This window comes from Balaenoptera borealis, assembly GCF_965194805.1.
Source record: "Balaenoptera borealis genome assembly, chromosome: 16".
NCBI classification, from domain to species: domain Eukaryota; kingdom Metazoa; phylum Chordata; class Mammalia; order Artiodactyla; family Balaenopteridae; genus Balaenoptera; species Balaenoptera borealis.
Genome location: NC_138872.1, coordinates 67,219,183 through 67,246,947, shown reverse-complemented (window position 1 = coordinate 67,246,947; position 27,765 = coordinate 67,219,183). Strand labels below are relative to the sequence as shown.

Here is a 27,765-nt window from a genome sequence, read left to right as displayed (position 1 = left end):
CGCCCCACGCACACCTTGTGCCCCTTCCCTGCACCGGCCCCGCGGCGATCTCCTGGCCCCCGCGCGACCCCAGCGCCTGAGCTGCGCCCGCCCGCGTCCCTGCGCCTGGCCCCGCGGGGTCCTCCCCGGCCGCCCGCGCCTCACCTGCGGTGCCCTGCTTGGCTGCTCTTGAGTCCAGCGCGCGGGCGGTGGGAACCGCGCCCACCTCCCGGCGGCGGCGGCCCGAGCGGAAACCCGGGCACCGAGCGCCGCGGGGGTCACAATCCCGAAGCGTGCAAGACGCAGGCGAAAACGCGCTCTCCCTCGCCCCTCTCCGAGACAGCAGCTAGGAAAGAGACTGAAGGGCTCTCCAAACACATCCACCAATTACAATGTAGCGACTTTATTTGGATCTGAATTCAAACAAACTATTTTAAAAATGATAGGACAACTGGAGCAATGTAGTCGCTGGGTTTAATGGTTAGGTTTTTTAGGTGTGACAATTGCAGTATGGCTCTTCTTAAAGAGTCCTTATCTTTTGCAGATGTATATTTGCAAACCTGAAATATGATGTCTGGGATTTACGTGGAAATAACGGGGACCAAGGAGTGGCAGGAATCTGGGTGAAACAAACCGGTCATGTGCTGATACTTGCTGCAGCCTGAGCAGGGGTTATTATTATCTGTTTTCTTCTTTTTCGTGAGCTTGGAATTTTCTGTAATAAAAAGGTTTTTAAAAGAAGAAGATGAAAAGGAAGAAGAGGAAGGGAAAGGGGAAGAAGAACTGTAAAGATATTCAGACCCCTAGGTCAGTAAACGTGGCCAAATTTATATAAGGAGAAAATAATCCTCAGAAGTAAAAAAGTTTGTGCACCAAAATATTTACTGCAGCAGCATTACATATAAATACAGAAAGAAGGGGGGGTGGCGGTAGGAAAAGATCCAACTTGAGTTCACCATTAAGGAAATGGTTACATGAACTATGCTACATCAATTTCGTGGGTTATACAGCTATTTAAATGGGTATTAATAAAGACTGTACAATAGAAACACAAGGAAATCATTTTATATCCAAAAAAAGCCAAATATGAAGTAATATATGTATATGCACTTGTATTAAAACAGAAAGGAAATACATTGAAGTGTTAGGTTTTCATGGTGAAATTATGAATAACTGTCTTTTCTAATGAAAATATAATTGTGAACTCTAGAGATTTCCTTGCAATCCTTTACATTTAATGAAATACATCTCAATGCCTGAAATTCTTTTTTAAAATAACTTTTTTTAAAAATGTGTAATGCAAAATTACTTTGTCAGTGGCAAAATTAGACATTCTCTTCAGAAATGGCCAACTGTACTGCTCTGTTGCTCATCTGATGGTTTTAATATAATATTTATATTATTTATAAATATTTGTGGGACTTCCCTGGTGGCGCCGTGATTAAGAATCTGCCTGCTGGGCTTCCCTGGTGGCGTAGTGGTTAAGAATCCGCCTGCCAATGCAAGGGACATGGGTTCGAGCCCTGGTCTGGGAGGATCCCACATGCCGCGGAGCAACTAGGCCCGTGCGCCACAACTACTGAGCCTGCGCGTCTGCAGCCTGTGCTCCGCAACGGGAGAGGCCGCAACAGTGAGAGGCCCGCGCACCGCGATGAAGAGTGGCCCCCGCTCGCCGCAACTGGAGAAAGCCCTCGCACAGAAACGAAGACCCAACACAGCCAAAAATAAATAAATAAATAAAATTTTTTAAAAAAAGAATCTGCCTGCCAATGCAGGGGACATAGGTTCAATCCCTGATCGGGGAAGATCCCACATGCCGCGGAGCAACTAAGCCCGTGCGCCACAACTACTGAGCCTGCGCTCTAGAGCCAGAGAGCCACAACTACTGAAGCCTGCGTGCCTAGAGCCCGTGCCCCGCAACAAGAGGAGCCACCGCCATGAGAAGCCTGCACACCGCGTCGAAGAGTAGACCCCGCTTGCCGCAACTAGAGAAAGCCCGCGCACAGCAACGGAGACTCAAGGCAGCCAAAAATGATAAAATAAATGAATGTATTTAAAAAATAGTCATAATATTTATCAGCACCCTCAAAAATATCCTTTCGTCCCCAGGCTCCTGGTTTAATCCTTTAAACAAGAAGCTTACTCTCAAGCACTAAATGATAGAAAATGTCTTCCATCCTTTGTCAATTTTTGATTTAGAAAATAGGTGTCTATGAGTTTCACATGATTTATCTTGGAAGAATAAAAGTATCTTTTTATTGTCAAAAATTTTAATGTTAATTTGTAAATGTGTATGTGTGGGTACATATGTGGATGTAAAAAAGTCTAGAAGGGCATATACCAAAATGTTAATAGTGGTGCTCTAAGATTATGATACAGGTAAAACCTACTTGCATTTTCTTCTTTACACCTGTCTGTATTTTCTACTTTTTCTATAACAAACATGCCAAAACCAGTAGGGCTTTATGATCAGTCACAGCCACCTTATAAATAATAAATAATAAAAACAAGGTGGCAAAATCAAGTGCAGGGAAAACTTTTTTGGTCTGCTAAGTATAAAAAGGACTGCCAATGTATTCTCAAATACCTCAACTCTACCATTTGAAAAGTGTTGAGGGTTCAAAGGCATTTAAAACCCATATTCTGTGTTGACTCCTGAACAGGATATAAGAAAACAGCATTTGGGCATTCTACCTGTTCTTAATTATTTTCCAGAATTTAAGAAATGCAGGTCTGTAAGACATTCCAATTTCACATGGTCATTTATTTGGGGGTGGAGAAAGGGGATCTTTACTTTTCATTTTACACTTATTGAAAGTAATTTTTAAATGGCTTTGCATCAAAAATACACTAGTATTTAATTCATGTGAATACAGCATATTGACTCTAAAATCCAGAGGGAAATCTTAAGTTCTAGTTATGTAATAATATTCTCCTAATTTTCCAAAAGTATGAAATTTCATAACTAAAAAGAAGTATTTTGGTATCAGTGGACACTGATTCCAATTCATTGATATCAATATAGATAGCAAGCTACAAAGTGCAAGTTACTAGTAAATGAAACCCAATGCTGTACAAATTGTACTATAAAAACAAATCAAAAAAAACCCCAAATCATCAAGGAAATGCAAAACCACTAGATACCACCTCATATCCATTGAATGGCTACTATCAAGACCAATACAAAATAACAAGTGTTAGGGAGGATATGGAGAAATTGGAACCCTTGTGCACTGTTGGTGGGAATGTAAAATGGTGCAGCCACTGTGGAAAACAATATGGCAATTCCTCAAAAAATTAAACATAGAATTACCATCTGATCCAGCAATTCCACTTCTGGGTATATACCTGAAAGAAGTGAAAACAGTGACTCAGATTATTTGTACACCCATGTTCATAGCAGCATTTTGTTATTAGTCTCAATAACAAAAAGGTGGAAGTAACCCAGGTGTCCATTGACAGATGAATGGATAAGCAAAATACATACAATGGAATATTATTCAACTTTAAAAAGGGAAGAGGGACTTCCCTGCTGGTCCAGCAATTAAGACTCCGCGCTTCCACTGCAGGCGCTGTGGGTTCGATCCCTGGTCAGGGAACTAAGATCCCACATGCCGCGCAGCACAGCCAAAAAAAAAAAAAGGGAAGAAATTCAGACACATGCTACAATATGGATGAACCTTGAGATCATTGTGCTAAGTGAAATAAGCCAGTCACGAAAGGACAAATATTGTATGATTCTACTTACATGAATTACCTAGCCAAATTCATAGAAAGTAGAACAGTGATTGTCAGGGGCTGGGGGCGAAGAGGGAATGGGGAGTTAGTGTTTAATGGGTACAGAGTTTCAGTTTTGCAGAATGAAAAGAGTAAAAATGGATAGTGGTGATGGTTGCACAATATGAATGTACGGAATACCACTGAACTGAACACCTAAAAATGGTTAAGATGGTAAATTTCATGTGATTTTTTTTTTTTTTTTTTTGCTGCCCCGTGCAGCATGTGGGATCCTAGTTCCCTGACCAGGGGTCGAACACGCGCCCCCTGCACTGGAAGCGCAGTGTGGTAACCACTGGACCGCCAGTCCCCTCATGTGATTTTTACAATAAAAAATTGGAAGGAAAAGATAAATAATGGTACTGTGTCAGTAAACACTAACAATTTAAAAAGTAAGCAACTAAATGGGATGTGGTATGCTGAATTGGCTCCTAGAACAGAAAAAAGGTCATTAATGGAAAAATGGGCAAAATTGCAATAGTCAGTAGCTTACTTAATAGTAGTGTACCGATGTTAATTTCTTAGTTTAGACAAACATACCATGGCTGCTATGCAAGATAACGTTAGGGGTTTAAGGGTATACAGGAACTCTCTGTACTATCTTTGCAAGGTTTCTCCAAATCTAACATTATTCCAAAATAAAAGTTCATTTTAAAATAAAATTTTAAAAAGCAAGTGACAACTAAAATGAAGTTAGAATCAACTCCTACATAGAAGACAAAGACAATACAAATATATTAGAATTGATAAAGTAAGCAGCAAAACATATGAACACCTATATAGATAGCTACGGTAGATATGAAATTGTTTTTCTTGTGCTGTTCACTGTTGCCCAGCTATTGTCTCATCATCCACTAATTGCAAAAAGGCAGGCTGTTGAATTTTATATTGCGGTAATATTTCCTTAATGATCCTGGGTGCATTTTTTCACTTAGATCTTAGCATGGATACAGTGTGAACTTCCTTCTGCCAATTCATGATTTTCTATCTTTGGTAAGTTGTGACTTAGTGAGCATCCTGGTTGTTTCAAGTCAATTACGAGCCCAGTGTTGTGTTCAGTGGACTCCTAGGCAGTACAACTCAGCCTGGACAACCCTGGCTCAGTCCACCAGCTTCCAGCTGCAACATGGGTGCACTGGATACAAGCTTATTTGGGGGGGGTACTTAGGCATCTGCACAAACATGGTAGGTCACTTTAGCTACTAGAAGCTCCTGTTGAAGGTGCTGTAGCTTTTAGAGAAAAAAGATCATGAAATACTTTTATCAGTAACCAAGCAGCAGGAAGCAATTGATGAAAGCATCTTGCTTCATTATGAGTCTATTTAAATACTATACTCAGAACTAAGTGAAAACAAAGCTTTACTCAGAAAGACGACTTGAAGCAGCTAAGTTTTACTTTATTTCCCAGCCCAGCTTCTTTTCTGTTAAAGGTCAACCGTGTAAAAACTGATGCGACATTGAGAAGGGTAGAAAATACACTGTCTCTCTTTAACAACTCGGGCACAAGGGAGAAATGACTAAGGCTATTGTGTCTTCTTCCCTTCCCTTCCCTTCCCTGAAATCAGTAGTCTAAACACTCAAGGGGCTTACAACTGCAGGTGCAAAGAGCTTTGACTCACAGGTGCAGCTTGCATTTCCTTTCTCTGTGACCTTTAAGGTCAACTGGTTAGCTTGCTTTGACCGCAAATAGAGCTCTTCTTAATTCCTCTAGTACAACCTTAACTTGATATGAAGCACTTACACAGGAATGGTGTAGACAAGAAGGCAGTTTATTGTACTTTGGGGAGAAAAAAGAAAAAACATGACTCCATTTAGGGGAAAAAAACAGCCATTGACACTCAGTAAGCAACACTGCCATCTAGTGGAATGGTGACACACCATCAAGACTTTCAAGACAAGGCATGAAATGTGAGCGGATTTGCTGGTTTAAATTTTCACCAAAAAAACCGGCACTTTTGAGAAGCTGGCTTTCAGAAAACCTCAGATTTTAAGAAAGTATTTTTACCTTTGAAATAAATTAATGTATGTGCTTTCTCTGATTTGGGGGCTAAAGAATGAGGTGTGTGTTTTTCAAATAGGCTCTCAAATTAATTCTGGATTTCAAGGTTATGAAACACTTTGGAGCAGCCTGCCTCTTTGAACATCCGTCACTCTTGCACTCTTGTTCGGCAGTCTAAATAGCAACCCCTGATGATGACAGTTTATAAAGAAGCAAAACTCAACTACACAAGAACTACATTAAGTTTACTCATTTCCTCTATTTTTACAATCTAAGGTGCTAAGTATTTGCACTTCACTTATTTGAATTCCTGGAAAAAAGCATTTAGAACACACCAATAACACTTTTGCATAAATCACATAACCCAACTCTTATGACTACACAATAACAGTGGAAGATATTGGTGTGAGGACGTGGGAATGCTGTTCTCAATGAATAATAAAGTCATTCTTCTCAAGGATTTAATTCTCCTTTATACCCAGGTGTTGCAGTAAATGTGTTGATCTGATAACTTCTATGAGCATATAACTGAGAATATTCAATGAAACACCTGGCTGACAAAAGAAATAAAGTTGTGAGAATAACATACTGTTAATAGCCACGATCTCAAATTGGCATCTCTGATATTACTGAGATTTTAGATTCCGGGTTAAGTGCTCTGCTCTTTGTAACATGCATAACGGTTATTGATCTTGCTAATGAGTTCCTCGTTGCAACATTTCTGGATATATAGTTGGAGGCACTTGCTGATTCTAGAATGCATGAGTCTGACATGGTTTCCTCAAACCATACTCTTGGCAAACTCTAAACTCAGTTAAGGATTTCGATAAACTCAGTTAAGGATTTCAAAAGAGCCGAGTTCTGGGAAAGAGGTATACAAGTACAGAGTAAGAAGCTGAATTAAAACATTTTTAGGTTGCATTTTTGTCAGAAGACAAAACTGAACGTTTCAATGCTGAGAACCTGAGACTGTCCAGAAAAAACAAAATTCTGAATGTAGGACACAAGCTACCACAAAGTCAGAACCCAGTGTTCCGTATTTCCGAAAACAACATGAGTTAGGGAGTGAGAGTGGTCCCCGAAGTACTGTATCTGAATGAGGTTGTTCTTCTGTGGGTTCGTCTGGGTTCCTGTGTTCACCACACCTTGCAGTAACCACCCCGCCCCCGTCTCAAGCCTTCCTTCACCACACATTCAAGTCGACTGCATCCTTCACATACTGCTACTATTTGGGTAGCCCTGAAGCCAAAGCAATGAAAGATGCTAGGGAAGCCTTATATTAACTCAAACATGATGCCAAAGTCATCTCCAAAAAAGTTTATTAGCATGATTAAAAACATTTTCTTGAATAATGATAGAATTTCTAAACATGAAAGAGTATCAGTGGCTATATCCTATAACCAGTATTTGCAACTGGATGGACAGTTTTATTGCCAGTCTTCATTTTATTAAAAACAATCCATATTTATGGGTTCCATGTGAAGTCATGACTATTGCTTTGCCTGGGAATGAGTCCCTACTGCAATTAAGTATAAAAAATATCTTCCATAATCGGAGTGTGGCCTGCATTACTGAGTAAAGAGTTAATAAAAATCCTCAAAGAGTTGGGTTTTTGTTTTTTAAAAACATTCCTTTTACACACTACAAAGAAATAATTAGTATTTTGGCTTTTAAAATTCCTACATGATATTTAGAATGGCAGTCCCCAAAGGTCCTCCCTTCACGTAACTGAGAACGCAGACCCTCTTCCGGAGCATACATTCCTGGGGTGGACTGGGAAGACTTCAACCTCCGCGTGTTTATACTGGTTTGAGAACAAAGACAGCGTCATCCAGAACGTAGTAGTCATTGTACATGTCACCTTCACACAGGTATGGCAGTCTAGTGAAAGCTTCGATAACAAAACCAGCTTTTCTGAAAACTTCAGGCAGACTATTCACTTGTTCTTCCCAATTCTGTCCCTTGATTTCCAAAATTTCTGATGGTTTATCCCACTTGCCACCTACTAGAACAAATGAAAACATTAAGTTAAATTCTTGAACAAACAAGTTATTTAAAGAGGGAAGAGGGGAAGAACAATATTTGCTAAGGGCTTGGTATGTGCCAAGCACTGGGTGCTTTGATGAATTATCTCCCAGGTGACCCAGCAGGAGGACAAAGAGACGAAGTACAGACTTAGGAGAACTGAAGAACATGCCCCAGCCTACAAGGTTAATGAACACTGGGGCAGAAACGTAATCCCTGGTTTAACTGGACCCAAAGCCCACACTACTATTTTCTCTGACAGTTTTGGACATTACCCTCCCTCAGACTGACTGGTGTGTAATGGTTAATAGGTTTGGAAAACTGCTGATTAAATACTGGAATATTGAAGCAGAGAGTAACATGTAAAATTTGAAAGACGGTTTTGGATAAATGCTAGAAAATGCCACTAGTGTAGTAAAATTATGCAACATATTAACTAGAGAGGTTTATCAGGCTGAAAATAAAAATAGGCTAATGAAGGGTTTTAATTTATAAACACAGATCATTCAGCATGTTTTTCAAGGGAGGTCAATCCACTCTCTAACTTTTCAGAACAATTTCATAAAAGTTAAAAGCTCCAGAACCAGAGAGAGGTTAACACACTAGAATGGATGAATCAATCCAGCACTTCTTGGAATAGTGACTGAAGTCTATGTTGTGTTAGTCATTTCCAAACCCATGAGCATCAGATGCCCAGGTACTAGGGGGCTAGAAAAGGTCTTCAAGTTCACACACATACCAAGCACTGACTACAGACACACAAACACACACACACAAAAGTATATATAAATTTGGGGGTGCTTTTAGATGCTATGATGATGGAAAAAATACACAATAATACTAGAAGTGTTACTAAATTCAGATTGAGAATAACTTTCTGTAAATGACAAAATATAATCAACAGGTGCCAAGAGTACAAACAGTACAGTGGGAAGATTTTTCACTCTTTTCGGTGGCCCAGCACCCTCTTCCTGGTAGAAGACAAAGCCTGGGGAAGCAGCTTTCCTTGCCTTTCTTGCAGCTAAGGCACTGGCACATGACCTAAGCTCAGAAACACTCGCCTGAGACCTGAAAGGAGGAGCTAGTGACCCAGAGAAGTGGGGACATGAGGCTCGTTCTCTGGGGAGGCGGAGCAGTGGCGTGAGACCAAGCAGCTGGGGCAGCGTTGAGCGGTACCACCGACAGGCTTTGGTCCAGCCGCAGCATCTAGTGCTTGGCGGCAGCAGTGTGCTCTTAGGATCAGTTTTATACTATGTTTTGGGGCATGTGTCTTGTGTGTAGACCCCCATACACGATTCTCCAGTCCTCCCAGTGACTCGCTGAGCTACCCCAAATCCTTTCAATAAATTACCCTTTGCTTAAGTCAGTCCAAGTCATTTTCCGTTGCTTACAAAGAACCTGACTGATGAAGCCCTCAAGGGGCTGGGGATGACAGAGATTCCACACATTTGTTTCACAGCACAATAAAATGGGTCACACAAAACCGGGGCACAGCTAGTTAATGGTACACAACTTATTTCTTCGTTGTACTCTGATGTACTGTTCACTAATTCTGCTCTTGTCTACGTGAAGACACTTCCTTCTGCTTCTCCTCCATTTCCAGAAGTTACTGGCCCAGCACTAAGCACAAATTAGATGCTTCAAGACCAGTGACTGAACTGCTCTAGAAATTTAAAGTACGAATTATCCGTCAAAGAACACATCCTGGGAATATGCACCACATGTAAATCAAAATCTCACTCAAAATATCTAACACTTTCGAGGATTTGTAAAATCCAAGAAAAATGTGAACATATGAACATTTAGAAATGTGCTCTAGGCTAAAATCTCAACTTTAAATGGTGAAACTGGATTACAAACAATCTTTACACAATCTCAAAAAGTTCCCGATTATGGTTCCTTAATAAGAGTTCCTCTCTTTGGTTCTTCCTTTCTTTAAAAAAAGCCAACTCTCTTCAAATACGCAATCCCACCAACCACCTCACACATACACACAGAAATGGAGACTGTGAACAGAGGCAAAATCATTCTCGGTCTGGAACTCAATCTGATTCTATTTCATGTCGGTAAGGTTCTTTTATTTTTCCCTCCATTTTATTTAAATCAATTGCTACTTTTCGTCTAATTCATTCATATTTTAAGCCCCTTCAGATTAATTTTTAAATGTATAGCATTATGGAAATTATCTAAGGTAATAAATTTCCTTTTTTCTCAGAGAAACAGGTAATAAAAGAATAGCTGAGAAAAAATTTCGTATTAACACTGAAAATTTCCTTTGCTATTATGCAGCTTTAGAGAAGAGCACCTCACCAAAGGGTTGAAAATATTCATAAAATCACATGTTAGTAATCAACAATTCAGTTCCCATACAGGCGAACTCACTCTGCACTAAACAACACTTGAATATTTTTAAAGAACAGTGCTTCAGAAAAGCTGAATTTCTATAAATTAAAGTACTTGTCATTTAAAAAAACAACTGCAATGGCTCCTTCCTTGAAGAATCATCATCTCATAATATATGGATGCCTATACCTGTTTTTTTCTCTATGAAAGAGTTTCCTACATCACAGTTCTAATAATCTCACCATAGTTCTAATAAATCTAATAATCTCAGATTTGCCCACAAAGTTTGGGTCATAGGGCAGGAAAGGGAGCAAAAGCTCTTAAAATTATTTTTTTTCTCATCTGTCAAGAAATATATTAAAATGTTAACAGTGATTTTGGTGGGGGTGGTGAAAGGACTATGGGTGATTTTTTTGCTTCTACTTTCAGTAATAGTCTTTTTTTCCCTAATATGTATATATTACTTTTTTTTTTTTAATACTGTATATCAAGTGCTTGTGGAATGAGTCTTTATTCATTTTTTTTTAAATCTTTTTTTATTTATTTATGGCTGTGTTGGGTCTTCGTTTCTGCGCGAGGGCCCTCCCCAGTTGTGGCAAGCGGGGGCCACTCTTCATCGCGGTGCGCGGGCCTCTCACTATCACGGCCTCTCTTCTTGCGGAGCACAGGCTCCAGACGCGCATGCTCAGTAGTTGTGGCTCACGGGCCCAGTTGCTCCGTGGCATGCGGGATCCTCCCAGACCAGGGCTCGAACCCGTGTCCCCTGCATTGGCAGGCAGACTCTCAACCACTGCGCCACCAGGGAAGCCCTATATTACTTTTAATATATTTTAATTAGTATTATTTTAAAGAAGAATTCTTATATTTTAAAGATATATTCTGAAAGATGTGCAGATAAAATATCTGGAATTTGCCCTAAAATAACACAGGAGTGAAGGAACAAGTAGGGAGAAGAGCTGGAACAACACTGGGTTGAAGTCAGGTGATGGCACAGAAGTCACTGTGCTGGTCGACTACTTCTGCATATGTTCGAAATTTTCCAAAAAGGCTTTTTTTAGAAAGTGTCAAAAAATTAATTTTCTATGTATTTTCTAGCTTGGTCTTCAAAAATGGTAATCTTTTTTTATTCCCTCCATTAAGAAGATAAACTTTCAACCTTTTCAGAGGGTTCTGTATTTTAAAAAAAAATCCTACAGCATGTGGGAGTTCTTAAAGAGAAATTTTTCACAGGAGTGGGCTGCGGTGTGACATATCATCCAAACTTCCCTGTTTCACTAAGATGTTGCTTCACAGGCATGGGGGAGGGGGCAAGCAGTGTCCTCACAGCCTGCGCTCTCACAGGAAACCACTGCAACTGGTTTTCTCCCTTCTCAGGCAGTAGTCGGAAAGGAGCGGAGATATGAAACTCCAAAGTTGCAAATATTTATTTTACCCTGGAGCACTAGCTCTCCAAGAGAAATGTTAAAGGCAGCTTCCCTGTTAAAAACTCTATGTGACAGAGGACCTGACACTGGGACACTGCTGGTTAACTTTGTGGCTCTGGTAGGCCCACTTCCATTTCAAGTTTCCATACATAATGATCACTGTACCTTGTAAAGCGTTTCTTTACTTCTAAGGTGACTGAGTCTGGGTAGGAGACCTGTGCTTATAGTTATCAGACTTAGGAGTGAAGCTAAGTCCCTCAGCTGAAGAAGTAGGAAGCCTGGTCTTCTCCAAGTGACTTTACCCTCTCATCTGGTTTACATTTATCAGGTTGCTAAAAAGCTCCCAGCTCATCTTCGATTGTACAAATACTAAAATTAAAACATGGTGAGAACAGATTTGCATCACAGATACAATGATTCTAGTTTTAATTCTTCTGTTCTGGGTCAGGACCTATAACAAAAATGTTAGGTGACAAAAAGCTCGTCTGAAACTTACATCAGACCACTTGGATTACTTTTCAATTTTGTTTACAGTAGCAAAGGACAAAGTCAGACAAATAAGGCCACGTGGAAACATATAACCAGGCAAAGTCAGACTAAAAACATGCAGAAATTCCAATTTGTCTCTACCAATACTATTTCACATAGAGCCTCCCCCTTGATCCCAAAAGGGTTGAGGGGAGGTCTTCCCATTTATAAACACCTGAGCGGCTTTCCAGCTTCACATGCCTGGGATTAGATAGAAGGCCAAAGTAGGGACCCAACCTCTATGACATGAAAGCAGCAGGACGTGGTGGAGAGAGCACTGGACTGGGTATCGAATCCCGGCCCTGCTAACACGTTGCTGAGATGTCCACAATTATCTCTAAAATGGGCATATGACACTGCCCATTAATGGAATCATGGTGGCAGCAGAAATAGCTACCTTTTATTAAATACTTACTAAGACTTAGGTAAGTAAATACTCCTTATGCACCGATGGCCTCTCTTAAACTTCCCGCTAAACTCATGAGGTGCACAGTACTATCCCCATTTTGCTAATGAGGAAACAGACCAGAGAACTAGGAACTGGCAGAGCCAGGATCCCAGCTAAAGTGTGTGCTCCATGAGCTATACTCTCATCAAATAGACGAAAGCTACGAGAGACCACAAAGCAATGTACAAGTGCCAGGAAGAAATCCAATTTGCTGGGCTGTGGCACGGCCAGCTCATTAGGCCTCCGCTCAGTAATCAAAGACACTGTAGGCTAAGCCAGGGCTACATTTTGCCCGATGTACATCTTGCCTTTTATAATGTTTCCCACTGGGGCAACTAGACTCATAAAAGAACAACTGTAAATTGTCATGAATTCCTAGCAATCACAACTGCCACAAGGCCCCCCTCCAAAATCCCTACTGCCCATGTGCTCAATCAGTGGGCGTGACATTTGCATGAAGGGCTTTGATACCTATTACCACATTGAATACAACACTCCTGTGAGGCCAGGGGGTACAGATGAGGAAACAGGCCCCAAGAGAGTAAGTGATCTGCATAGGGAGATCAGAGGAAAGCTTGTACGTACACCACGAGTGTACATGTGGACCCCGAACCTCTAACTCTGGATCTGCTGTCACCTCTGCTCATGATAATGCAGATTCCCGGGACCTCTCTGGGGCTGCCCTCAAGTACCAGACATCACTGCACAACAGCAGGCTGAGGTTAGGAAACTCGGAGAGTTAGGAAAAGTGAGGAATACCAGTGTCTACTTTTTTTTTTAGTCTCCTATTTTTTTAATTGAAGTAAAGTTGATGTGCAATGTTATATAAGTTACAGGTGTACAACCTCACAATTTTTAAAGGTTATACCCCATTTATAGTTATTATAAAATATTGGCACCAATGTCTACTTTTACAGTCTTGTCTGTGCTGGGAGTGAGGGAAGAAAAAGAAAGCAATGGCTTTCAACGATTCTTCACCCCAAAATGTCAATAAAACGGAAGCACAGAGGGAGGTGAGAGGCCCACTAAACAGGCTCGCCTGCTTCCTCCTGCAGGTGCCGCGGGCAACTGCACCGTCTCGGTGGTTCAACCACCTTCCCTTGAAGTGGACTACACTCAAAAAGCTGTGACCATGCACTGCTCCTTCTCCACAGCGGGGTGCCCTGCAGAGCAACCAACAAGCCTGTGGTTTCGCTACGGCGCTCTCCAGCCCGAGAACCTGTGCTGGGATGGATGCAGAAATGAGACAGACAAATTCACACTTGTGAATCTGGCACAAAACCAAGTTTCCCTCACTGTAAACAGGCTGACTTTCAATGACAGTGCAATCTACATCTGTGGAATAGCCTTTCCCAGTTCAAAGGAACCGAGAGCTAAGCGGACGGGAGGAGGGACTGTGCTGGTGGTAAGAGGTTAGTCAAGACTTTATTCCCAACTACTGCGTTCTGCTCTGCCCCCTAAATGCATCACAATACTTATATGCAGAGAGTATGAGGTAAATTTGGTAACTTAGTACCCGAGCCGGTGAAGAGTGTGACCCGCACACAAGCTAACATGAAGTTTGGATTCAAGAACTCCTCCGACACCATCTCCCAGCCTCCGCAGACACAGAGTCAGGGTTATGTGGGTGCTATATTCTCTTTCCATGTCCAGACTTTACTGGCAAAGGCTGACCAACTATGTCCTCCTTTTGTATGTTACACTGATTGAAATGTGACGATTAACTGACAGCCTTGTCGGGATCTAGTCTGGTATTGCACCATCTAGAACAAGACACTGGAGAAGCGTAAGCGATCAATAAATTGGACCCAGAAAAAAAAATATGCATTATGGAGAATAAACATAAATTTTAGGTGAAGTCACTGGGGGATCCCTGACCCTACCCCTTCTGCATAGATAATGAACAGAAAGAAGGTCGGTGTGGCTCTGGCTTCTTGAGATTTACTAAAATCCATGACAATTTCCTCATGCAAGTGAGGACACTGAGCCTAGCTAAGTTCTATAAATTAAGAAATTTCAGAGGAAAAGCTTCACATGATTCTGGGGGAAGGAAGAGAAGGGCAGTAACTCCGTGCTTTTTTTCAGACCTCTCGCCTTTAAGGAAACTCTGGTATGATGAGCGCTGAGATCATTAAAATGAAAACCCAAATTAACCAGCCTTTTGGTGTTAAAACAGGACTTTGAGGAGCCCAGATTGTCCTGTATTTTAATCCCTGCTTTGGTGCTCTAATGGACTTTTGATATTCCACTGTCATTTAACCTTAGTTTATTCTCACCTGTAAGGTAAATTATAAATGCGTTAATGCACATAAAGCACTTTTAATGGTGCCTGGCTCATAGCAAGTGCTCAGTAAATGTTAGCTATAGATATTAAAACAAACACACAACAGCTTTGGAGATTTGTGTATCTCACTGCATGCATTCGTCTTCTATAAAAAATATTAGACAGAAGAAAAATGGTTTATAAAGAGATGAAGGTTTCAAACCTGCAAGCTTATGTGAAGAAACATTCTTCTTGAGGAGCAGGAATGAAAGTACCACTAAGATAGACATGGCAATTTCCTTTTCTGCAGAGCTTCTAATTTCACACTTGAAACTTTTTTTTTTAAAGTTTTACAGATATGGTTGATTTGTTAGTTTCACAAGAAAAATGTATGTTGTATAAACTGAGTTCACAGGATAAGCATCTATGGGATATTTAGTTGAAAAGTACAAGTTATTCAGATAACAATTATAAATCTAAATGGATTTTGTATTTCAAATACTCAGGTACTTGAAGACATGGTGTGTTTCTTCATCACTACCTAGAGCACAGGACACTTCCTGCAAGGAGGGAGAAATTCAGAATGTGCAAATGGATTCAGTAATTCCACTTCCAGAACTTTATTAGAAATAAGGGGCACATATAACAATGCCTGTCTTTTAAGCATGCCGTGAGCACTAAAATCTCAATGTACGGCCTTCTCAGGTTCTTAGAGAACTGCATTGTTCAGCTATGTGTACTAAACAATTCAAGGTTATAAATACACGTGGGAAAGTATCTTAACTCCATAAACAGACTCTTGGTGACACTTGTACATCATATCTACTATAAGAAACTTTAAACACCCTTGAACAAACCCTTAATGTTTATCTAACTTTAAGCAAAACTTTATATAAAAAGTGATTCTTAGCATTATGACAAGTAATTAATTGAACTTTTAAAAATTTTAAGTTTTAAAAATGAATAACATGTTGGGCATAATACATTTAAAGAACTAATGAACTGGCTTTAACTATATCATATACTTGAGTACTTTCTGAATCGAGACCCTGAATAAATTTTTATACGAATAGCCAAAGAGAATAAGTTCATGTTTCACCTCTAACATGTAGTTTCGATTATACTTTATACATATATTTGCAATAATATGCTTCAATAGTGACTGTGGTTCTTTCTGTATCTGTAATTAACAAAGAGACAAAGGTTCTCAGCAAGGAACTGCAGAGTCTCCTGGCGGCCCTCTTATCACTGCTCTCTATGTACGTTACTGGTGTGTTCGTGTTCTTCATCGTCCTCACCAAAGTAAGTCAAATTTCTTGCATTAGATGTCCCTATGGCCTTGAATATTATCATAAGGAAATAATTTCCATCTCTCCACATGCTGGGAGCCTCAGAAATAGCTCATCTAATTAATATCTTCCTTTGCATTTGCAGGAAATACCACCTGCAGAAGAGGTCTGTAGAAGAAAGCAAAAATTTTCATCACTGAAATTATTAACCAGAGTACACAATTTACAGGGTTTTCTTCTTAAAACCCAGTAATATGGGAATAAGAGACCCTTCTTTATAACCATCATACACATGCTACTTTCCGCCGGTGGGGGAGGTATGAAAGGGCTAAGAACAATCTTTAAGAGCAAAAAAAGGTTAAAAGAGATTAGAAACTGCCTTTAAATATCTTTAAAAGGCCTAAAGATTTTGAGAAAGACTATCTTCTGGTTGTTCACATGCTACAAGAGGGGGTATGAATATGTTATATTAGGATCACTATAAATTCTACAATCAATATCAGTTTGAGCTATTTTATTAATAAATCATCTCAGAAATGACATGAAAATTATTAACTCTTACTGCATTACCATTTAAATATTAAGTTAGTTTAATCTTATTATGGTATGAGATCTCTGCCACAACTGTTTTGAGTATATAAAATGTCTTATAAGACTCTCCTTTTCTTCTTGACAGTCAAAATCTAACACTCTAAGAAAGAAAGAAACAGAAGATTCACAAAAGGTACAGACCAATGCTTGTAAAATATCTTTCAAATTGTGGTTGTAACTACTTCAAATCCAAAGTAATTTAAGAAACTCAGAACTTCATCACAGAACAACTTTCAACCACAGATACTGTTTCCTATTGTTGAGAAAAATGATAATCTCAAGTGGTAACATATGTGGTAAATTGATAGTTCTCAATCATAAATTCTACTTATTATACTCAAAATACAAGAGTTAGCTGTAGGTACAGATGTGTTGGGCGGGGTAGTTTCTGAGACTGGTGGCAATAAAGAAAGAAAAGGCTCAGATGATGTGCAATAATCATTGCTTTTAGTCCTGAGAGAGATACACTTTTTTCTTATTTGTATTTATAGAAAAAGAGTGCTCGGCGTATTTTCCAGGAAATTGCTCAAGAACTATATAATAAGAGACACATGGAAACAAGCCAACAACCTGTAAGTGTAAAATATCAAAAAAGATATAAAGCAATGTTTAACTAAAAAAGACGAAGCTGCCAACAACCTATCGATAATCAAGTTTTCCTTTACAAATGTCTGAAAGAGGACTTTCACAAAATGCATTTTTATATAGAACTTGTTTTGATAAATACATAACAAAGGTCATCTGATGCAATATTCAATAGACACCAGGCTTAGTGACATGAAATCTTTCAGAAACACATTGGATACAAGCAGTGTTTTCAGTACAGACAAGGATGCTTTTGTGGGTTGAAAGCTACTTTGTACTGTACCTTGCATGCAGTAGTGAGCATTAAGTAGATGTTGCAAACATTTGTGGATCAAATTATATAGAAAACTTACTAGTTCACATTAAAAAAGACACAGCTAATAAAAATAAGAAATGAGTATTTCTTCAGTCTTTGGGGTTGTAGTCATAGGAAGAATACATCTATATTGACTACAGTACATTCTGATGGTTTTTCTTTAAAGTCCTATATAAACAGGTTTTTCAAACAAGACATTGTTTTAGAGCCAGTAGAGCAGATCGTTTCCATGATGCATGATCAAACTGCTCAGATTTAAATTAAAATGTATACAAAATAATGAACTTATATACTAGTAAAGATATTTTCCTCTTAAACAGCAGCCATGAGGTCAAATGAAACAGAATTCTGATATGAGGTGCGGGTTTTTTTTGCTTTGTTTTGTTTTTAATTAATTTATTTATTTATTTATTTTTGGCTGCACGGGGTCTTTGTTGCTGCGCGCGGGCGTTCTCTAGCTGCGGCGAGCGGGGGCTACTCTTCGTGGCGATGCCCAGGCTTCTCACTGGGTGGCTTCTCTTGTTGCGGAGCATGGGCTCTAGGCACACAGGCTTCAGTAGTTGCGGCACGCAGGCTCGGTAGTTGCGGTTCGTGGGCTCTAGAGTGCAGGCTCAGTAGTTACGGCGCACGGGCTTAGTTGCTCCGCGGCATGTGGGATCTTCCCGGACCAAGGCTCGAACCCGTGTCCCCTGCATTGGCAGGCGGATTCTTGACCACTGCGCCACCAGGGAAACCCCCTGAGGTGTGTTTTATAAAATCCGATTTCTGAAAAGGGTTTTCATCCAGGAAAGAATATCATCTATGTAGTCACTTCTCCTTCAATGTATACACAAATACATAAAGAAGTGGTCTAATTACCGAAGATGTCACTCTGAATAATTATAAATGCCTGTTCATACTCTTTTCTTATTGATGCTGGGGCATCTTTTTCAGCAAAGAGACCAAGTTAAATGGCCTGAAGACAGGCCTGGAAGTAGGAATTTTAAAGCTCTAAGCCAGGGCTTTGACAATGGCATCTGAACAAGAAAATTATTCTTCAGTTCCCACATCTTACTCCAAATAAAGGGAAAATGGTAACTGGACCTTTAAGGTTACTGGAAGGGTATTTAGGACCCAGAATGCAAGATGGTACTGTAGTTTATATGTTGCTTGTAGTGTGGCGTTATTGGTTACATAACTTAAAATATGGCTTGTTATTTACTATTGCAGCAGGAGAAAGACAACACTTATGAAAATAGAAGAGCACTTTCTAACTATGAAAGACCATAGAAATCTTCTGATTTTCAATTAAGTCACTGAAAATCCAACTCCAGAAGTTATGGAAGTGTTAATGGACATACACTGATCAGGGTTTTTTAAAAACCAATTTAAAGTAAACGGAAAAGTCAACTGGCTACAAGAAGGATGCCAGAGTATGAGGAAACTATTACTAAGAGTAATTATCACAATACTAAAACCCAACAAAATGCAACTGAAAAATACTTTCCTAATTTGCTAGGAGAATTCTAAGCAGTCAAACATCCTCAAAAACTTTCAATTATAGCATATATCCTATATTTGTTTCATTCAACATATGAGGTGCACCACATGATGACTGTTACCCTGAAGAAGATTTGAAGACACACCATGTGCCTCAGTCTTGCGTGGAAGAATTGTCTTTACGGTGTGTAGAAGTGATGGGCCAATTAGACTAAGTTGGCAGGGAAGGAGGATGGAGGGAGGAAAGAGAGTGGCAAAATTTGAGTTAGAAAAAATCATCTTGAAAAGTATTTTGTAGCAAAAATTATTTCCTCTGGTATTGCAATGGGGCAATGGTACAGTGCATGTTTTCCTACCAGGGTATGCAAAGTAACTTACATCATGCTACCAACAAAAAGTGCGACCAGAATAGAATATAGAGTAAGAATACAATAACTAAAATACAGAAAATCCAAAGCAGAAGGTTCAACCAGAAAAAAACCTCAGAACAAATAAGCTGCATCCGACTCTAGATGTCAGTCTCGTGCCAAACAACAGCACCAGGGAAGGATTCGGCAATGCACTGTTCCTGACAATGCCCTTGCAATACTGATTTTTTTTTCTCTTTTAATAAGTCATTGTATTACACACACACACACACACACACGCACACAAATATACATATGTGCACACACATACACACTTATACAAACCTACACTTCACACATAGTTGGGATCATACTAAGTATATAGTTTTGTACTGTACATTGCAATGTTGATTTTTAACCAACTTAGGAGGGAAATGTTAGGTAAGGGACTGGGTATACAGCAAGGATGTTCATGGCACTCATTACCGTCTCACTAAGAAAACATGTTATGAATTGTTCTCTGAAAGTTACTTCTGTGTAAAAAAAATCTATTTAAAGTACCTACAAGTATATGTTCATTACTAAACATGAATTACAACCTAACGTTTATTTCATTAAAGTGCTTCTCTTAAGCTGGTATAAAATGAGATGTATTCTTATTTTTAAAACCCAGATCAAATTTTAGAATATTTTAAGATCCCTTGAAAGCGTTTTGTACTAATGGTTTAAATCAGTAATCTCTAACCTTTCTAATCACATGTGCCAGGAAAAATAGGAAGGGGAGAGAGGGGAGCGCATAACCTCACTTTATTTGTGTGTAGGATGTATATACGTGTGAGTGCATGTGTGTGATTTATATAGTGTATGCATATACACTTATGTGTGTATATGTGTATACACAAAAATAGAAATTAAACAATGGGCATTAAAAGTAATATAAATAAAAATGTTAATATTTTCTTCCTATATCCCAAAATAAATTGTCTTGTGTACTCCCTCCACTTTGAGACCACTGGCCTGGCTGAAATAAATGAACTTCTAAACCAGATGGCAAAAAAGGTAACCACTAACACCATCTAGGTGAATAGAAGAAGTGTTGGATTCGATCATTTCCTTTTCATTTCTGAGAGTCATTACTTGGTACTTTCAGGGCTGAAAATATACTGTTCTTTGTGTAACTAACAAGGAAACAAAATCCCTAAGACAAATTCATAGTTGATTCAGATTAAATCTTTGCCAATACAACCAAAAACTGTATTTCAAAGATTGATTTTTAAGCTACAATTTGGAATACACTTTTCCAAGTAGTTATATTCCCTGAGGTCATATATGAGTGCCTGATGTATATATAATATTCATTCTTTTATCCATCCATGCAGCCAACAATATTTATTGAGTGCTATACTTATTATGCAACCAAAGGCCTCTTTTGCATGCTATCCTTGGGTCTCACTGAACTTGTCCTCACCTGTGAACCCCACCTTGTTCACATCTTCATGCTTTTGCACATGCCATTCCCTCTGCCTGGTAAAATGCTCCACAGATACAAACAGGTCAAATGTCACCTAGATGAAAACTTCCCTAGCAGTTAATGGATCTTTCCTTCTCTAAACCGATAGTACTTTGTCATGTTTCTTATCAGACTATCCTGCCATTGTCTGTTTACATCTTCTGAACTATTCTGTAAGTATTTTAAAACTAGAAGCACATGTCTCATTTCTTTTTATTTCTACTGCCTAGCACTGCCTGGTACATAGTAGGCTCTTAAATGCCCTTATATGAATGCAATTGAACGATGTTTCTAAAGGAAAATATTTTTTCAGCATTTCACCTGAGATATGAAGCACACTTCACTCCCTAGCCATTGATCCTCACCCCCTTCATAAGGACTGTTCACTGAATCCCTAACATTAATTTTCCTGCTATCTAAGCATCCAGAATTTTCACTGGAAAGGATTAAGCTATAGCTTTCTGTTTAGATTTATATTTCCCAAGACAATGAAAAGAAAGTAATATTAAAACAACTTGAAGATGAAAATGGACAGACATGGTTCTAGTGTCTATACACCCTACCCTCTAGACAAGAGCACTTAAACCCACATACCAAAAGGTGTAAACGAAATTTTCAGAATAAGTCGCTATATAAGACCTGAGAGTTTGAAGCCCTGGGCTAATAGGCATATAGTTAAGTGTCTGTGGAGTCGAGTCACATAAACCGACGGAAAAGGTACAGATTCTGAGACCAAGCTAAAATGCAAAAACATTGACAAATACTTCAAAGTGAAGAACTGTGAACAAATCTGATCAATGAAGCTACAAATAAAAGCAAAGTAACAGAATAGGATGGAATGAAAAAATCTAACATGTATCAAATACCAATACTGAGATAGACAAGGTTGGGCACTATCCTTTAAATTACGTTATTTAATCTTCACAACAAACCTCAAGGTAGGTATTAGCCCCATTTTTACAGATGAAACACTAAGCTTAATGAGAGGCTCAGGTAATAAGGGCTGACCCCTATTTCAAAACAGGTCAGCCCTCAAAGCCCATGCTCTTTCAACAAAGCAGTCCGGCCAGAGTCTTGCTTATTTCTATTTAGACCGATGGGAACTTTAAGACTTAACATGTCTAATTTAATATGAACAATGACCCTGAAAGAAAGTGAGAAAGTTGCCAATGGCTACCTCTCAAAACCCACAGGCTTAGCTGGTTTCACAGGAGAATTCTACCAAATTTCCAAAAGCGGATAACCATAATGCTATTTAAACTGTTCCAGAGCATTAGAAAGAACTTAGAAATTATTTTTTACAAAGCCAGCAGAACATTGATACCAAAACATGACAAAGATAACATCCTCCAAATAAAAGATCAGATCAGACCAACTATCATTTTTCAATAATATTAATGCTAATATTTTTATTTAGAGTTTTTGTAAATACAATCTAGTGGTGCATACAAGACTATTCCGCCTAAGCCCAGAGATGCAAGAGTGGATATGTATTAGAAAAGTACTATTAATTTAATAAGCCAATGGAGAAAAAACACTATCTCTATAGATGTTGAAAACACAGGTGGCAAATTCAACATTGATTCCTCATTTTTTTTAAGCTCTTAATAAAACAGGATTTAAAAAAAATATGTATCTCAAGCCAAACAGCAATCTCAAGCCAAAAGACAGAATCATATTTAAAGTATTTTTTCATTAAAGTAAAAAACAAAGCAAAAATTTCTACCATGTTTTTCTTTAACATTTTCTGGAAATAACTACAAATTCACTTGCACCAAAAAAAAAAAAAAAGTCTAAAAATGAGAAGGAAGTATTAAAACCATCTGCAGATGCTATAACTGTATTAAAAAACCCCAAGAGAATCAATGCTGAAAACTATTGGACACACTAAAATAACCCAATAAGGTAAATGGTTACAAAACTGGTACACAGACACACACACACACACAAAAAAAAAACAATTGCTTGTCTGTGTATGCATAATATCCACTCTATGATGCGAGAGCCATTTGAGACAACATGGATGAACCTGTAGGACATTATGCTAAGTGAAATAAACTAGACACAGAAGGACAAATACTATATGATCTCACTTATATGTGGAACTGAAACAAGTCAAACTTGCAGAACCAGATAGAGAATGTTGGTTGCCAGGAGCTGGTGGGTGGGGGAAATAAGAAGATGTTGGTCAGAGGATACAAACTTTCAGTTATAAGATGAATAAGTTCTGGGGATCTAATGTACGGCCTGGTGACCACAGTTAATAATACTGAACTGTATACTTTAAATTTGCTAAAAGAATAGATCTTAAGCGTTATCACACACACACACACACACACAAGGTAACTATGTGAGGTAATGGATGTGCTAATTAACTTGATTGCAGTAATCATTTCACAGTGTATACGTATACTAAATCATCATGTTGAACACCTTAAATACAAAAAATGTTTGTCAACTATATAAAGCTGGGAAAATTTTTTATTTTTTTAACCATGAAGGAAGAAAAATTCCTATTTATTATATCTCAAACACACACCATTAGAATAAATCTAACAAAACTTGTGCAGAACCTTTATGAAGAAAATTTTGTTACTAATGAACATAACTGAATAAATTGAAAGACATCCTATTATTAGCTAAGAAGACTCAATACTCCCTAAATGAACCGATAAATTTAATATAGGGGAACTAGGCAAGTTAGTGCTTAAGTTGATCTGTTAAATAAGCCAAGAAAAATCTAAGAGAAACTGATTAAGAAAGACTAGTGCTATGATACTAACAAGTATGATAAAGCTACAGTAATTAAAGTAGTTTGGTATTGGCACACATATAGAAGGATAAATCTTAAGAGAACAGAACCAAACACATATAGGACTTTAGTCTATGATTTAGGTGGCATTTCAAAGCATTGGGGAAAAGATGATTACTCAATAAATGGTGTTAGGATCACAGTGTAGCTATTTGGAAAACTCACTCTTTAACAAGCAGTTCCACTCCTAGAAATGTATCATCCAGATAACCATAAACCTTACTTCCTTCAGCCTTTTCCCTACATCACTCTCTAAGAGAGGCCCTTCCCTGAGCACCCTCTTTAAAATTATAGCACCCAAACCCAGCCCCCAATTCCAAGAAGCCCCTGTTTTGCTTTTATTGCTTATTTTTCTCCATAACATTTATCACCAACAACATGCCATTTGTTTACGGTCTGTCTTCCTCATTAGAACATAAGCTCCATGAGGACAAGGATATTTGCATGTTTTTCGCTCATTTATCTCCAGCATCACTCAGTAAACACTTTTTAAATGATAAAGATATTCTGTGGCATAAGAGTATCCCTTCCACCTTCACTGCAAGCTCAGTCTCACAGTGTAAATATGCTCAGGGCAGACTCCCTCCCCAGACCTGCATCACAATTGTCCTGACCTGCCTGCCAGTTGCTGGTTGGGCAGGGCATGTGCCCCCATCCTTGCCGATGGGAAAAAGTGAGATGTGCCAGGGAGATTTCTGGAAAAGTTTTCCATCACTTTAGAAAAAAAAAAAAGTATGGGAGAAAATACCTCTTTCTTTCCAAGACTCTGTCATGCCTACACATGATGCTTGGCGCTGCATCAGCCATTTTGTAATTGCGAGGGGAATGTCAACACACTGAAGATGAAGAAATGAAAGCAAGTTCTGAACTTCAGTGGACACTTCCATCACTGAATTAACCAACCTTGGGATCACTTTTCTAAAATAAACTCTTAATTTTTAAAATCTACTTTTAGTTGCTCCTTCTGTTTCTTGAAGCAGAAAATATCCTGATATCTACTTACACGTGTGCAAAAAGACTCGCCTAAGAATGTTCATTTCACTTGTAAATATTTATAAAGCAAACTGCTGGTATCTAAAAGTAATAAGTCAACAGAGGCCTCCTCTAGTAAAGTTACCAAATGCCCAGCAGTGTGCTGGTAAAGGTTTACCAATCAGCTAGAAGAAGGGAGAGACTATTTGTAGAGTTTGCCAATTTCCATGGTGTAAGTACTCCCATTGAGGTCAATTTCAATAATGGCCCAGTTTAACAACCAGTTCACTAAATTCCTGCCAAGGTAACAATCAGCTCTCCTGAGCCAGTAAAACCAGCTCCAGCACACCACTGCTTACACGTAGACAAGGATGTAGATACTTACGTGCTAGTAAGGAATAATTTCCTAGACATACTTAAGTGGAAAAGGGCAATGAAACTATTTATAATGGGCTTTAATTATACAATCAATTTTTTCATGTTCACACATATTTGCATAGACTATCTTTAGAAAAATATTCAAGAAACCTGAACAAGATTGTGTAACGAGTGGATGAGAAACCTCATTTTATACTCTCTTGCAAGCTGCTTGAACTCTTTTTTACCATGAATTACCTTTTCATAAAAATTACAATTTTGAAAAATTAAACATCACTAAATTTTCATTTTTGCAAAATAAGTCTCCTTTTCTTGATTACATACTTTGCCCCTTTTTGATGCTTAAAACAATTCTCACTAGATTTAATAACCCCCAACCAGAACTGGGTCAGTAAACCAAACAAACTGAAATTAGAAAGATACATTTTGCATTTTTTTCCCTAAATTAACCTAAGCAACAAAATTGCTGTGGTTCAACTTCAAGACAAATCAAAAAAATTACACAAGTAATCATTTCATCTACAACTGCTTTTGTTAAAAAATAAATTGAGCCAAGTGTGAAAAGTACACTCACATATCCTTAAACCAGCCCCATATACATGAACTCACAGCAAGATCACTTTGCACCCCTGGGTCTTCACACAGTGTCACAAGGAAATCATCAGGATCTAATTAGTGACTTAGAGAAAGGAAGCAATAATAGAGTGCCACAAGCAGTCTACAAAACTTATAGGTCACTAAAGGTCACCCACAGCAACAAGGCTCCGCCTCTCAGGTTTGCTATGTGTCACACACCAGACACCTTGGATTCAACAGGCAACTGTGCAACCACAATCAAGGAGCTTGTTTTCAGTCCTTACTAGAGACTGCCCTCTTGTCCAGTTTAACTTCTTTTCAATTTTTAGTGTCAGAAACACAAGGAAATAAAATTCATGGTTAGATTGATGTTTTTTCCCTTGCTCTTCCACCTCCTGCTATGCCAGGAAGTACCATTAAAGTTCCATCGTGTGGTTGCCCAACAGGACACAGGAAGCCTGGACCTTACAACCTGATGACTAGTGATTGCAATGCAGTGAGATGGAGCCAAGGTTTAGTTACACAGGGAACAGCGCTGAAACAAGGTCAGGCTGCTAAATTATCATGGACAACATTTACCAGGTCTTCCCCTATACAACACATATATGCGCTATATGGGCACTCACACGTTAAAGCAGTTTTTTTCTTTACCATGACAAAAGGATTCAACACAGGAATGTAAAAATGGAGAAGTTAGATGGGGGAGGGGACATCTATTCTATCTATTCTCCTTCCCACCCTCCTATGTCTAAAGAATTCTCCAGGGCTTCCCTGGTGGCACAGTGGTTGAGAATCTGCCTGCCAATGCAGGGGACACAGGTTTGAGCCCTGGTCTGGGAGGATCCTGCGTTCCGCAGAGCAGCTGGGCCCGTGAGCCACAACTGCTGAGCCTGCGCGTCTGAAGCCTGTGCTCCGCAACGAGAGAGGCCACGATGAGGAGTGGCTCCCGCTTGCCGCAACTGGAGAGGGCCCTCGCACAGAGGCAAAGACCCAACACAGCCAAAAATAATAAATAAATTAATTAATTAATTTAAAAAAAAAAAAACTCAATTCGTCAAAAAAAAAAAAAAAAAAAGAATTCTCCATTTTCCCCACCATCAACACAAACCTAAAACCATTTGGCAAACGTTAAGACAAGCATTAAATCAGAAGGGACTAAGACCTGAGGGAGAAAAAATAAGAACAAGAAGAAAAGAAGGAGCAAGTGAATGGCAACACAAATCCACAGTTATAAGCAAACTTCAGTGTTATTCCTTAAGACAGATTTTCACAGGTATTTGATAACTACGATGCTTACAAAATACTAATGGATTTCTTAAAAATGTCTACAAGCTCTTAGAGTTTTTGAACCCAAAGCTGAATAAGGCAGTAAAAGAGAAAAAGTAAAGATTTAAAAATATTAACATGTATTACTTATATAATAAATAATTTTTACATTACTGTACAATTAACTTATGAAAATTCAAAAGAGGTTTAAAGTCATAACTTTCAACATGATCTAAAATGCAAACCACATAAGCTAAAACCAAGTATGAATTAATGTCTCTGGCCAAAAGTAAATATGAAGCAATATGAAATCAAACCATTTCTTCTGAGATATTCTTCATTCGGTATTGCTGAAGAGCAAGACCATGCAATCAAAAAACCAAAGGTCAAAGAAATGATACATGCTGGGACACAAATGGTCTTCAAAAGGAAAAAATGGATAACAACAGCATTTATCATTATTAGAGTCTGTGACAAGAGATGTAAAATACGAAACAGCTGTAACATTTGGCAGGTATATTCAGGTAGATTAAAAGGCATCATTTATTGCTTGACTCAGCTCATAAGCTAATAAATTAGTGGTTAAGGCTCCATTTAAAGGCATTTTAGGCTTTCAATCTTGAGCAGGCAGATCCATCTATTAATTCTTACCACTGCAAAGGGAGTACTAGAGTTCTATAAAATCCACATTAAGACGAACATTAACCAAGGTGGTATTTTACATGGGTTAACTGTACTCTGTTAAATTCCAGGCTATTCTGAGAAATACCAGTCCATGTCTAATTGTGCACAGCACAGAATCACAAACACCAATAATCACCAATTCTGGATAACAGGCTGGTAAGTGGGTGACCACAC

General features: G+C 38.7%; 3 protein-coding genes across 7 annotated transcripts in view; 1 reads left to right on the top strand and 2 right to left on the bottom strand.

Moving 5' to 3' along the window:
• The window catches only part of OTOA (otoancorin), a 232,770-nt gene extending 225,843 nt beyond the window's left edge, over window positions 1-6,927 (bottom strand). Inside the window, exon 1 of the mRNA XM_082362406.1 lies at window positions 614-6,927. The gene's annotated coding sequence lies outside the window, so the exon portion shown is untranslated. The remainder of the gene's footprint in view (window positions 1-613) is intronic.
• Window positions 6,928-7,057: 130 nt separating this feature from the next.
• Window positions 7,058-27,765, bottom strand: part of METTL9 (methyltransferase 9, His-X-His N1(pi)-histidine) — a 43,157-nt gene continuing 22,449 nt past the window's right edge. For 3 of the 5 annotated variants that reach the window (XM_082362576.1, XM_082362580.1, XM_082362579.1), the window contains one exon: window positions 7,058-7,760. In XM_082362576.1, the coding sequence (XP_082218702.1) occupies window positions 7,555-7,760 (206 nt within the window). In that variant the 3' untranslated portion in view covers window positions 7,058-7,554. Of the gene's footprint in view, window positions 7,761-15,382; window positions 16,244-27,765 lie in introns of those variants that run through there. The other 2 variants (XM_082362577.1, XM_082362578.1) reach the window with 2 other exon arrangements.
• Window positions 7,767-27,753, top strand: IGSF6 (immunoglobulin superfamily member 6). Its single transcript, XM_082362650.1, has 7 exons — window positions 7,767-9,846; window positions 13,579-13,935; window positions 15,982-16,088; window positions 16,221-16,241; window positions 16,752-16,799; window positions 17,158-17,238; window positions 18,777-27,753. The coding sequence occupies exons 1-7, from the start codon at window positions 9,780-9,782 to the stop codon at window positions 18,834-18,836; spliced, it is 741 nt and encodes a 246-aa protein (XP_082218776.1). The 5' UTR covers window positions 7,767-9,779; the 3' UTR covers window positions 18,837-27,753.